Source organism: Cibotium barometz, chromosome 45, assembly GCF_041138505.1.
Source record: "Cibotium barometz isolate CiBa-2024 chromosome 45, ASM4113850v1, whole genome shotgun sequence".
Lineage (NCBI taxonomy): Eukaryota > Viridiplantae > Streptophyta > Polypodiopsida > Cyatheales > Cibotiaceae > Cibotium > Cibotium barometz.
The window spans coordinates 47,384,093-47,398,469 of record NC_141090.1 but is presented as its reverse complement, the minus strand read 5'-3'; the positions used below and the strand labels follow the sequence as shown (position 1 = coordinate 47,398,469).

The following is a 14,377-nucleotide window of genomic DNA, read 5'->3' as shown; positions in this document are numbered from 1 at the left end:
CTGTTGCCTTTGCCTGCCCATCGTCTGCTCTTCGCTAGCCTTTCAGTCCCCGCCTGCCCTTCAGCTACCCCCGCTAGCCCCTCTGCTGCCCACTGCCTGCCTTCGCTTGCCCCTTTTGTTGCCCCCGCTAGGCCCCCCTTTTGTTGCCCTGCCTGCCCTTGACTTCCCCCGTCAGCCCCTCTGCTGCCCCCCGCCTGCCTTCGCCTGCCCCCTTTTGCTGCCCCCGCTAGCCCCCCCTTTTGCTGCCCCGCCTCCCCCTTTGCTGCCCGCCCCCTGCCTTCTTCAATCCCCGCCTGCCCCTCTACTGCCCCCGCTTGCCCCTTTGCCCTTGCTTCCCCAGCTGCTCCCCGCCTTTCCCCCCCTTCCTCTACTCCCGTTTTCCGAGCAGCTATTTTATCTGGATGCAAGTTGGCCGGCCACTTTTCTTGATTGGTCTTAAGGCTTTTTCTGCCGCCGCAGCCAATCTCTCATCACCCCACTGGCCGGGAGAATCATCAATTTTTCACAAGACGAGGTCACCTCTCTTCAGCACGACATTGACCTTGAGGTCCAGACTACCCTTGTTGCGAGAGTTTATGGTTCCCACCCTTCTCGTTCATAGGCCCGTGAATGGCTTCTAGCAGCTCTCCCTTCGGAGCTGATTGTGCACTTTCAGGATACTCGTTTACTTGGTCGAGGCTTCTTCCAGGTGGACTTTCATTCTTCAGAAGCTACTTCTCAGGCTTTGGCTAGCAGCCCCTTTCCTCTTGGTCCTAGGAAGATTTTCTTCTTTCAGTATACCAGGTGGGCTTTGATCCAGTGGTGGAGGATCAGCGCCTTACCCCGGTCTCACTACGGTTCCCTGCTCTTCCTCGGTCCTATTGGAAGCTTTTAGCTTCCATAGGGGCATCCTTTGGCTAGGTTCTAGAGGTACCAATCCTCCCGAGCTCTTCAGTTTCAGCTTCCGCGGCCGTTACCGCCACTCTTGATGGTGTACCTCGGGTCCTTGTGCTTGTTCCTGATCCTTGGCACTCTTCACTCAGATCCTCTCATGGTTAGACAGATTGCCATCGATTTCTATTGCCAGCTTCTTAGTGCTGAGCCACATTCTGATATGAGACAGAGGGCACAAATGAAGGTTTGGAATGCATTGCCACATTTGATCACCGAGGAGATGTGTGCCGCTTTGGATGCCCCTTTTTCTATGCAGGAGTTCAGTCATGCTCTTCATGCCTTACCTCATGGTAAGTGTCCAGGGGAGGATGGCCTCTCCCCTGTTTTTTTCAGTACTTTTTGGGATGAGATTGGGGCTGAGATAACATCGGCTTTGCAGGAGATGTGGGACACAGGTTCTATGCCTTCTTCTCTCACTGAGGGGCGTATTTATCTTATTCCTAAGAGCGGGGATAAGACATTGATTGGCCAGTGGAGACCTATCACCTTACTTGGGACTGCCTATAAGATTCTTGCTAAGGCAGTGAGCATCAGATTGCAGCCAATTTTGCAGGATGTTATTCATGATACCCAGAATGGATTCTTACACGGCAGGAGCATCTTTGATAACATTTTCTCGTTTTGGGAGGCCGTCGAATGGGCTAAAGCGAGCAATCAGCCCTTAGCCATTCTGCTCTTGGATTTTGCTATGATAGAGTGGATTGGGACTTTCTTGAGGGTACTCTTAGCCATATGGGCTTCTCTCAGAGATGGATCAAGCGAGTTTCATGCATGTATCGTGATGCCCACAGTAGAGTTCTTGCTTGCGGTGATAAAGGAGAGCGGTTTCAGATTTCTCGCTCAGTACGACAGGGCTGCCCATTAGCCCCTTTATTATATATCATAGTTGTAGAGACTATGAGCATCTTTCTCCGCTCCACTGCTGGTATTTCAGGATTGAGGTTGCCTCTTCGTAGTCATGAGGAGTTGGTTGACTCTGAGTTAGGTGATGACACTGCCCTGTTTTTGGAGGCTTCAAGTATATGCTTATGTTCCTTCCGGGTAGCACTAGAGGAGTTCTGTTTGGCAGCAGGGGCACTCATTAATTGGCACACATCTGTTGGTTTTTGGGTTAGTGATTCACCGAGAGTTGATTGGGGTGCAGAGCTTGGTTTTACTTGGATCAGCAGAGGATGTACTGCTAGATATCTGGGATGCCAAGTTGGGATTGATATTTCTCCTGCACAGCAGTTTGCTCTGGTACTTATGAGTATCTGGAAGAAGCTCCTCCATTGGAGCGATTTAGCCTCTAGAGCTTTGGTGGCTAATCAGGTTTTGCTTGCCTCAGCTTGGTTTATTGCCTCTTGTTGGTGCTTCTCTCGTGCGTGCATTGGCCAATTGCGGAGATTGATCCGCAATTTTCTCTGGTCGGGCTTGGATAGCACCTCAGACACTCGTGCTAGGGCAGCTTGGCTCACAGTTATTCAGCCCAAAAGAGGGGGGCTTGAATATTATTGATCCGGATGTTCAATGCAGGGTGTTGCTTTGCAAACTTGTGGTCAGAGGTTTCCTACGAGGCACTGAGCCTTGGAAGGATTTTTTCTTGTCTGAGATTTCCAGATGTACACCCAGGGTCGGGAGAGACTAGATGCCCAACACACGTTTTTCATTCACAGAGGCTGGTATTAGGGCACCATCTTTTTCTCTTATTGCAGCCATTGTCTGAGCATGGAGAAGCATGAGATATTTTTTGCGACAAAGGCTTCCTAGGTCTTTGGACGAGGCTGACCGACAACCTATTATGTGGAACGAGTTCATTAGGGATGAGGTTGGTCGGCCACTCATCTCATTATATGCAATGGTCAGGATGGGAGAGATGCGCATACACAGTTCTTGCTTGGAAGGCCTTTAAGAGTCTTCCGGAGGATCGGAGAGTTGCATCCACTCAGCATCTTAGGGGCTCTCGCATTTGTATTGATCAGATTGATGCAGCTATTCCGCATGAGTGGCTTTCTGGGACCTTTCACGGAGCCCATCATCCGAGTTGGCTGGGAGTTTTTCGAGAATAGGCATACCTCTGCAGGTCATTGCTTCTAGGCCAGGAGGATACAGATTTCCTCATGTATTCTATCATGCCTGGTGGGAGATTGAGGAGATGTAGTATGGAGGAGATCATACCAAACAATAGGCTTAGTCCAGTGAGGATTGTTGGTCGCTCGGGGAAGCACTGGTTCATCGACCCTTCTCCTCAGATAGTGACTCATGGCTCTTGGTGTTTGTGGCTATATGGTGGCAGTCCTATTAGATATCTTCAGTGGGATCCAGGAGAGTGGGAGTGGATTGATGCCTTCGATCCTTTGAAAAGCCTTCCTTTTTTCAGTTTCACTGTTCGGAATGCCAGGCTTCTCCTCACTCGACAGATACATAGGATCCCTACTCTCAGGCCTCATTGGGAGAGCTATGATATTTCTCCAGTGATACAGCGTAGATATTGGCATAGACTTTGGCACTCATACAGAAGGAGCCAGATCTCTCATTTATTCTGGTTATTCTTACATGGTGGTCTCTCTACCAATCAGTGGAGATCAGTTTTCGGTGTAGCACCTTCGTGTCCTAGAGGTGCGGCAGATTTTGAGGCCGTACAACATTGTCTATGGGGGTGCAGCATTGCACAGCAGATTTGGGGTCCTGTAGCCCAACTTATGGGCAAATTGAGTGACCGAGCCATGCATGTGACTTGGGGGACAGTTGCTTGGATCTCCGAGTCCGGATCGCAACTTTTTTATGAGGGCAGTGGTACAGATTCTGTTTTTTTCATTCGTAGAGGTAATTCCCAGCATGGTCTATTGCAGGATGTTCCTCACTCTGATTATACACCCCCTAGATAGAGGATTGACACTAGTTGAGAGATTATTTCCAGTATTACAGCATGGCAGATCTGGAGAGCTAGATGCAGGGAGGCTATTGAGGGTGTCCAGATTTTTGGGTCTCAGTGCATTAGTACTATATGGGGTGATATCATCCACACTCTTATGGCTACTTGGGCTCGCATTAAGGGGCCCTCTCATTCTGCATAGGCGAAGCGTGTGATATTTATGCGAGAATGGGACCATGGCATCTTCTTTTCCTCTAGTACCACAAGTCTTACATGGCATCATGATGCTCCTCTTTGGTTGAAATCACCTTACATGTTGGGGTGATTCTATTCTCTTCCGGCATATAGCTGTGATTGTTGTATGTTTTTCTCATACTTAATAGAAGTCTCTTTCTGAAAAAATAAAAAAATAAAAAATCAGAAACCCTAAATCAGTTAATTAACCTTAGAATTAGGGATAGCAAGAGTTGTATGGAAGAACAGGAGAGAATGCCCCATCCAATTTTGACCCCTTTGCCCAATTTTACCTGATTAGTCATTTGTCCCCAAATTTGTCAAAAAAAAAAAAACGATGGGAAGCTGAGACTCACACCAGGGTTGCATCCATGTGCTAGCAAGCTGTCCCGTATTCCCCTGGTGTCCTGGCGCATCTTTTCGGGCTGAATCGCTATCCATGCAAGGGGCACCACCTTTCGTGTTCACAAGACACAACTGCTCACATTTTTTTTTACGCGACGTTTCACACAAAAAAAGACGAAGAAAAAAACAACTAAGTTTTTAGCTTTATAATTTAAGGCTTACACTTAAGCCTTCCACACACGTGGCCTCAACCAGCCACCAGCCGGCTAATAGCCATGCATGCGGGCCGACCAGCGCGTGTAACGAAAACACCAACGTAGAGGCATCTACGTAACGACCAGCCCGCAGCTTGTCAGCGAAGTCTCTTAGCGAAGCAAAAAAAATACAAAGCACACGCAGCCCTTGTATGCTGTTTTTGTCCTCACACACACGAAGAAGACACTTGTCGATCTTCATCATGGCCTATTCCCTGCAAGGACACCTGCAGTTCCATTTTGGCAACATTCAATCTCTGTAAGCTGTCATCAGGTGCCGGGAAGTGGGCAGTATATAGAGATGGGTGGGTGATTATCACGGAGCGGTGCTCTACATGACAGTTCGTGACCTATGGGACCATACTAGAGATTGCAGTCTAGAACTGCAATGGAGCTCTGCGGATCGATGCAGGTTTGTTTGAGGACACATTTAAAGGGCGTGACATGATCCTTTACACAAAGACACACCAATGCGAGAGGAGCCGGCTGCTTGAGGTGAGGGGATATAGATGGGTTTCCGTCCACAGTCCTGTACAGTTAGAGGCACTAGAGGCCAGGAGGAGTGGCTATACTCTACAGGGAGGAGCTACAGCATGTGATACAGGTGATTAGATGGGATGAGGATGCACAATTCATATGGGTGAGGATTAGTACACAGAGAGCCCGTGACATCTACCTTGCGGTGTGCTACTTTGCACCATCTTCATCTAGATATGCCACCAGTGGGGAGTGTCCATACCTGCCACCATATGATGATATTATGAGATTCTCAAAACCTCCGTGTTGGAGACTTCAATGCCCGTACTGCCAGTGCATAGGCACCCCTCTTTGAGACGGATGATCCCATGTATGAGGAGATAGACATTGTGGGCACGGATGTGGAGCAGACATCACAAGACGTGGAGACCTGCACAGACTACGGGGAGTACTTTCTCACCCTTGGTGGGGCTCATGGACTAGTCAAGTGATCTTATGGTGCCTCACACGTAGGAAGAAGCATGCCTATCTAGCCACACTTGAGCAAGAGCTATACCAGCTGTTTTTGGGACAGGCTTGCAAGGAGGCTTGGAGTCTCTTCCAGGATCATCGCACACTGACTCCGATTACCTCGCTCGACATTTGGCATACCTATGCCGCCTCCATTTACCACATCCTCGGACAACCACCTCTCCCTCACCCTTTTGTGCCTCGACCCCCCATTCCTCCTTCCACTTGAGTATGGTTAGAGATGCTATGAACAGGATGCAGAATAGGAGAGCACAGGATCATGATGGGCTGCTTGCCGAGCATTTCTCCCATGGCAGGGATGTGTTGGCCCTAGTTTTGGTTCGTATGTTTAATAGGGCAATATGTGAGGGTTTTCTCGACAGTTGGTCCTTGAATACCATTGTGCCGATTCTAAAGGTAGGTGACCCACCAAGGACCCCGGCAACTACAGGACTATTATGATTGGTCACACATTGGCCAATATTTATGGGTTGATCTTGAAGCATGAGCTCAACAGATGGGCCGAGGAGTATAGACTCAGAGCACCAGGGTAGGCAGGTTTTTGGAGAGGATACTCCACAGTGGATCACGTTTTCACATTACGGGGCATTATTGAGGAGGGGAGAGCTCATGGGCATCACATATACTGTTACTTTGTGGATTTCCGCAAGGCTTTTGACACTGTCCCTCGGGCTAGATTGACGAAGAGACTCGGGATATGGGAGTACTAGCAGATATGCTTTCGGGGATCCTCACACTATACGAGTCTGTCACTAGCAAGGTATGGGCCCCAAGGGGTGACACAGATGTCATACATAGCACTACTGGAGTGAAACATGTCTCCTACTCTCTTTAGACTCTCGGTGCTGCGTCCAAACTCTGGTAAGTGCCAAGGGTCATGCCCCCTAAAAGCCAGGATCAGCTCCTCCCAAGTAGAGTACTCTGAGCCAGAAACGGTAGCCATGCTTCCTTCGAGTCTATCCTCTGCAGACTCTATCATGTTAAAGTCCCCACTGAGCACTCATACACCAAAAGTAAGCCTGTGGAAGGGACTGGCAAATTGTACTTTAGAAGGCGGCTCTGCCTGCAGCGGCATTTGGAGCTATACATTTAAAAAGCCCACACAATTCTCGCCAATCTTGATGGCCACCCATTGAGCCCGACCAGTGTCAATGATGCATGAGCCAACTGTTGCCGGCAAGAGCTGCTTGCTTATAGAAATACAAACTCCCCCTTGCATCGCAGAGGGGCCAAAAGAGGGAGATTAGAATTGTGACCCTTGCTTGGTAAAATCTTCCTGGAGTGGTGGATACGCCCCCTCTAAAAGATGGTGCTCCTGGAGGAAGAGAATACAATGGTTCCCCCAACTGCTGCTCTATGAAGCTCTCCTCTTAAGGATGCCACACCTTTGAAAGCATTGAGGCCCCCCCAAACCCTGGATGTTCCATGAGGGAATCCACATATCTAATCTCTGTGGGAAGCAGAACTACTGGAACTACCCTCCACTTGAAGAGTCTTGGGCATGGGTTTCGTAATCACAGTTAGTCCTAGGATGAAGACGCCCCAGGTGGGCATGGATCTTGCCCTCCATGTGACACCACTTTGTCCAAGCCCGGAAATAAGCATAATCTGGGCTCCACATGTCACAATGCAGGTATCTGTAGGAGGAGGGAAGGGGTCTTGCTATTGAGATATGAAGGAACACAAAGAGCAGCACCTCCAAGCTGGAGGACACCACATCCCTGTCCTGATATCCGTGGCATGAGCCTCCCAACTCCATCTGAGCCAAGGGCCAAATATGTGTAAGCACGTCGGTGATGCGTAGATCACGCAAATGATGAGAGAGCTCGGCTGCGTGCCTCTAGATGGTGGTAGACACTGTCTCCGTATCCCATTCTGTCCTCGGTGCCACACTCAAGGGGAAGGAAAAGATCATCGCTCCACTCTCTTGCGTGGAGGGCTTGGAGTGATGAAATACCACACAAATCCAAATGGGAGCCATCGTATCCTTAAAAATACCAATTCCTTCGATAGGGAGACATTGGAAGAAATTGTAATCCACAGGCTGCCCTAGAATCCAAGGGGGGCCGCCTGGCGACTCTGGCGGGAGAGCCCTCACCGGAGAGGTAGCGATGGTCATCTCAACCGGCTCCGAGAAGCGATCAATCAAGCAGCAGACTAAACTCGCCGGTTGCCTCCGCTTCGGGTCTTGCGCGGCCGGAGGGCAGCAGGAATGCTTAGGATTGGCGGAGGGAGGGGCGAGAGTGGGCTCTGAAGGAGATGGATCAGGGGAGCTGCTGAGGGGAGATCCAAAGACGAAGGCTTGGGAGGGGGGGGGTGTATCGCCATTAGGTGGCTGCTTAGATAAATGCTCGAAACGGTTCTTTGACGAAACCGTATTCCTCCTTTGCTCTGCTAGCCTAGTGTGCTCGGTGATGCCGCTTAGGTCTGCAAGTCGGATGGTGGTTCTGTGTCGGGCCGACGGTCTGCCACTGTGCGGCTTCAGCGTCGATCGTGGCCGGATCCTAGTGCTCTGTTGCCTGAGGGCTAGCTTCCCTTCCACCCCTCTCAAGAGGATTTGAGTTGGGACCCAGGGGGGACCATTGGGGGCGGTCTACTAGACTCACGACGAGGACAAGATCTAGCGAGATGCCCCATCTACCTGCATATGAAGCATTGGCCTGGGAGGCCAGAGTACTCTCCTCTCTGCAGAATAGGGGCTCCCCGGAGGCAAGGAAGAGAGATGGCATGCGGCACTGTCTCGGGATAGGCTATGCAGATACGAAGGGATGGAATCCCAGCTGCTGGAGATCTGAAAACCTGCCTGGAGAAGCAGTGAAGGGGGGAGGTGAGAGGGGACGAGAAGCAAGAAGGACGAAAAAACAAAAAACCAAAAAAAAACAAGGATGCGGCGCTGAATGGGAAGGAGAGAGGGTGGACGTGAGGTGGAAAAAAGGAGGAAGGGGGTGGGGGGGATGGACGGGGGTGTAGGTAAGGGAACGGGAGGAGGGGAAAGGGAAAGGCTAGCAGGGGCGTAGGCGAGGGGAATTGGGGGCAAAGGCTGACAGGGGGCGCAGAAGGGGGAAGGAGGTAAGGGGTGCACGCAAGGGGAATGAGAGGAGAGGGGGCGCAGGCGAGGGGAATGGGAGGAGAGGGGGCAAGGGCTGGCAGGGGGCGTAGGCGAGAGGAATGAGAGGAGAGGGGGCGAAGGCTGGCAGGGGGCGCAGAAAGGGGCAGGGGGCGCAGGCGAGAGGAAGAGGAGAGAGGGGGCGAAAGCTGGTGCAGGTGGAGGGGAGGAGAGGCAGAGGGGGGGAGAGGCGCAAGGGCACAGAGCGATGGAAGGTGAGGCGCAGGACGGGGTGGGCAGGCGCCCCGGTGGGGGGGGGGTGGTTCATGCTTGATTGCTTTTTCTTTCCTGGTGTACTGTAGTGGGATTTTCTCGAACTATTGGTTCATTCACCATCGGAGCAGGAGGAACATAATCAGCTAGAGGTTACAATGTGAGAGTGGGGACAGTTGGAAGCCAGGTGCCCAAACTTATGGCATGTGAAGCATGCAGCTGCAAACACACCCCATTTTAAGTCAAAGCATTTTTCCCCCATGTGTATGACATCTATCTCCACAGAAATAGACTGTGGGGTGCCACACAACAACCCGAGGCTAGGTTAGCCGAAAGATGGCTATCGGTTTAAGGGCGCAAAGTTAATGGACCCATTAAGGGTAATAAAACACTCCGCCACCCCCCCCCCCCCCCCCCCCACATACACACACATCTACCCAACATGGGCACACATGGCAAGAGCATATTAGTGCTTCCTTCGGCTAGTCATGCCTATATATGTAGGTGCCCACTGCTCTATTTTTGCTTCTCTCGCTCTTCACGTTCAAGGAATGGCTTCTAAAAAGTAATTGTTCCTTTGGTGTAGAATGAAAGGAATGAGTTGCTGCTATTTGTTCTCTTGTTTATTTAATTTAATGGAATATTTACTTTTCAAACCTTTTTTCAAGTTTCTAGTTATGCCAAGAGAATATGGAAGCAATGATTGAAGATGATTAAAGTTTCTGTATTATGATGATAAGATTTTCAAAGAAGAGTGTGTTGAGGTGGTCTTAAAATATATATATATATATATTTGCAAGTCAACATGTTTTCGCTGTTTGAAGGTGGCCAACAATGGAGGGATTGAGGCTTTACTTCTTGATACTGTTGGAAGGATTTTGAGTGAAAATTACAGAAACAGAGTTGCACAGGTATCTTAGGACTATTCTATGTGTTAAAGGATTTTTCTGCACAACAATATGTAACAGCTTGCATGGTAGGCTAAAGTGAGCATTTCAAGTTTCTGTTTCGGCTTGAGAGAGCCTTGGTCGTGCAAGTGCTGAAAGCCAATGCTTAAATAAAAGGGGGTGTGTTTGCTTTCCGAGCCTTTAAAGCAGGATTTTCTGAGTGGCCTTATTAGAGGTATTCTTTAGGGTTTGTTTCCCAAAGAAACATATTTCTTCACACTTAAAAACTCAATGCTTGTGGATTGTACATTTCTTTCTAGTATCTCTAGACACCACTTGGAAACCAGTATACGTGGAAACCATTTCCATTGAATAGTGAAGAGTATGAAAACCAGTTGAGAAGGTTGCATGCACTATCTACACTATCATGTATCCCCATACTGCACAATTCACAGAACGCCACTCGATCTCCATGCTACATCGAGCCCTGCTTGCACATACACTTAACCAAGCTAATTAATGTTGACAAAGTATCACCATTGTCTATGCGCACATCCCATGTAAAATTTGAAAATTTGACAATGCACATACTATCACATTTTCTTAAAAATCCACTTAAGATGTAATTTCAAGGAAGACTTAAGTCTATGTACACAACACCACTTGATCTCCATGCTGCATAGAATCCTTAACCCTGCTTGCACATGCATAACCAACCTAATGTTCATGAAGTAGTACCATTGTCTATGCAACATCTCAGACATTGCAACTCCATGTAAAACGTCAAAATCTCAGAACACGGACTACCCACTCTTCACAATTCTCTTAAGATGTATTTCCAAGGTAGACTCTTGTCTACGTACAAAGCATACATCACATTGCACATAATAAAGAAGGGTATTGGGACAGCAAGCCAGTAGACACACAACCTCTAAGCATAGTAACAAAAACAGTGTTGTAATAACATAATAGCATAAAGAAGGGTATTGGGACAGCATGCCAGTAGACACACAACCTCCAAGCATAGTAACAAAAACAGTGTTGTAATAACATGAGTTTAAGATTTTCAAATGATCTAAAATTGGCCTTCAAAGCCAGACCAATACACGCAACCGAAAAGCACTGCAAGGCACTTTCCATGTCCCACTACAAAAATCAAAGTTAACCATGTCCAAAACACCACCACTCCAAAAAAAGGTTTGACGCCAAAAATACAACCGACCATCCTTCACGAGTGGCATGGTGCTGTCTGTATCCTAGTACAAAAATCAAAAGAAACTATGTCCAAAAAAAGGTTGGATACCAAAAACATAACCAAGGTAAACTTGTTTTAATCCGTCACGAGCAGCATCATGGACACTTGCGAGGCCTTCTATCTCTCAATGTGTTAGTAGCTGGTACTAATGTGCGAGATTAGTGGCCTAATCTGGTAGGTTAGGGGATTCTTGGGGTTATGAGAAAGGAGGCTAATATGGGCGGCTAAGGTTATTATGAATAAATCCATTTGTATTGGCTATTTATAACGGTTTGGTTATTTATAACAACAATGGACACTATATAAGTGAAACATGGGTTAGCCATTATACCGACACTGATTCGGATAAACCGTGGTCAATGGGAACCGATAATCGGCGACTGACAAACCGGAAAGACTGCTATAGCTATTGATACCATTCTGAACTAGGTCACTTCTAATCTACACTAATTATTTGGGGCAGGATTGCCATAGACGAGTGTTTTACACTTAAGGTAGTCCGAGTATTATGGTAGGAAGTAAGAGAGAATGTTATATAGGGCAGATTGATGTGGTGAGCTAACTTGAAAGTCAGTGTCCTTCAAGTGGGAGTCTGGTTGTATCAAGGTGGGAATGGGAAGGAATTGATGACTCCAACTTAATCTTATGTCTAAAGGGGTCTTGTATGAATTGTATCATCCTAGTGGTATGGGATGCTAGGATTTGCTACATGTAGGATTTCTGGATATATCTATATTTCTATTTGGTGGATGTCTAGACTGAGGGGAAGTGGCAGTTGATTTGAGAAATCAATTACATATAGGAAGGAAGAAATAGTGAGACTGTGGATTGCAGATAATTAGGCAGCAAAGAGAATATATCAGTTCTGGTGGAACGCTGCATGTGTTAGCACTGAGAGATCATTTGATTGAACTGATGAGAGTGTTCAGATAGATATCTAATAGTTCTATGGTTCTCAAAGAGGGGAGGTATTTTTTATATACTCTAGGTGCAAAAGTTATTCAATCCTAATAGGATAGGTAATATGCTTAGCTATGGCAATTGTCTCTATGTTGACTTTTTGATTCCTTGGGAGTTGGATTGAGGGATTGTTGTGTTCCTCACAACTCTTGTTCGAATTGGTCTATCTTTATTTCCATTGAGATAGTTGTAGTAACAATGACTACATATTTAGGTAGTTCCTATGACAGAGATGTGAGTGGAAAGATTAGATCTGCGTGAACCAGATTATGGAGTCAGTTCTTAGATGTAGATGAGCTTCCCTTGTTTATTTCCAAGACTGGAGATGTCTTAGGTAGGGAAGTATGTTATGTACTTGGTACTAATCCTCGGGATTAGTGGCCTCATATGGTAGGGTTAGGGGAGCCCTGGGATTAGTAGAAAGCAAGCTAATACGGGCAGCTAAGGTTATTATTAATAAAACCATGTGTGTTGGCCATTTATAATAGTTTGGTTATTCATAACAACAACGGACACTATATAAGTGAAAACTATAGAAGTGAAACATGGGTTGATGTAGCCTCACTTTTGGTCTAAGTCTTGACTAGGACTCCAGCCATAATTCTGGTAGAGCACTGATAGGCTTGTCTAGAGCTTCTATGAGGATTGCCAGGCTGTTAGGCATGGATATGTGGGAGTCAGACCTTGGCCCCTGGTCAGGGGTGGTTCGAAGCATAGAACCTATGGTCGGGAGGTGAGCTAGCCTGCACCCCTGTTAGGGGGTTTGTACTAATCACATGTGTTGTGTGTTTAGGAGATATATGCGGTTGTTACACAATGGCATGTCAAACTGACCATCGTTAGACATGCAGACTACCTTCAACTCTGCATAACATGGCAATGCACTATGCTTCTTAGCAATTCAATCAATGCAGTCCATTAACCCTCTCAAAAGAAAATGTGGAACTGTTGTGCCAGCTGTGTACTTGTACGAACCTGTTCCAGCCCATTTGAGCCTGCTGAAGCTACTGTACAAACTCATGTACCAACAGTACTTACTAAATGTCAGTACTGTGTTCTATACTTGATGAACCGGATTGTACCACCATCTGTACTTACCATATTGGTTGTACCACAGTTTGTACCTGATTACCAGATTGTACGGCCATTTGTACTTTGGTACCGGCTGGACTTATTGGAGGTACTAACTGCTGGGCACCCTGTTTTCATGGTAAAGTTGCAAGAAGGTGGTGTACTAGCTAGCACACATGCACATGCAAGACTTATGTGCTCTTTCTGTTGATGTTATGGGCAAGCCTTGTTTTTCCTTATGATTCAAGAATTGTATCCAGATAAATATGGCTATAATCCCGCAGGAGGGTGGGGGCAGGGGGGTTTGTGTTGGTCCATTCAAGCCCCAATGTCGTGTCGTTCTGAATATACTCTCTTTCAAGTATTTGTGTGGGTCGTAGTGGCTATTAGGCCCAATCCTTTCAAGGACAGAATACCTCATCTCATATTCAATGTTGATGATGGCGATAAAATTTGGTTAGCGACCGCCCCTTGCAGCCATAGATTCTGTTCTGTAACTGTCACGCTTTGGCCACTGAAATAGTGACAGTGAAATGATCTATGTGCTGTTTTTCCCTCACTCTCCGAGGGTTTGATTCATTTGATTCCTAAGGAGGGTGGTGACAGATTGGAGATCCGGCAATGGAGACCCATCACCCTCCTCGGGACTGCCTACAATATTCTGGCCAAAGCCATCAGCCGGAGACTTCAGCCTTTCCTCCCTGACTTGATCCATGACACTCAGATAGGTTTTGTTCAGGATCGAAGCATTCTGGACAACATCTTCACTTTCTTTCTGGGAGGTGACAGCTTCGGCTAGGTTGCGGAAGCAAGACCTCATAGTGCTCCTCCTAGACTTTGAGAAAGCTTATGATAGGGTTGATTGGAGCTTTCTAGAGGACCCGATTCACCGGATGGGGTTCCAGTGGAGTGGATACATGGTGTTTCAGGACTTTATTTAGCCTCTGACAGCCAGTCCTCATTCAAGGAGCCTGAGGCGATAGATTCCCCCTTTCTCGCTTGGTCTGGCAGGGTTGTCCAGTGGCACCTTACTTTTTCCTATTCGTTGCAAAGGCCATGAGCAGTTTCCTCTCTACCTAGGAGACGGGACTCTAGGGATTGCATCTTCCCCTCCATACTCAGGAGGAGTTGCTGGACTCTGAGTTTGCAGATGACACAACATCATACCTATCTGGAGATGTGGGGAATCTCCAGAGATTCCTTGAGGTGATTGGGACCTTTTGTCGCGCATCAGGATCGTAGATTAATTGGCACAAG

General features: G+C 47.6%; 1 protein-coding gene across 1 annotated transcript in view; it reads left to right on the top strand.

Moving 5' to 3' along the window:
• LOC147612826 (uncharacterized) overlaps positions 1-14,377 on the top strand; it is a 158,342-nt gene that overhangs the window by 81,988 nt on the left and 61,977 nt on the right. The window contains exon 3 of the mRNA XM_086783468.1: positions 9,772-9,858. Coding sequence (XP_086639594.1) covers positions 9,772-9,858 — 87 coding nt within the window. The remainder of the gene's footprint in view (positions 1-9,771; positions 9,859-14,377) is intronic.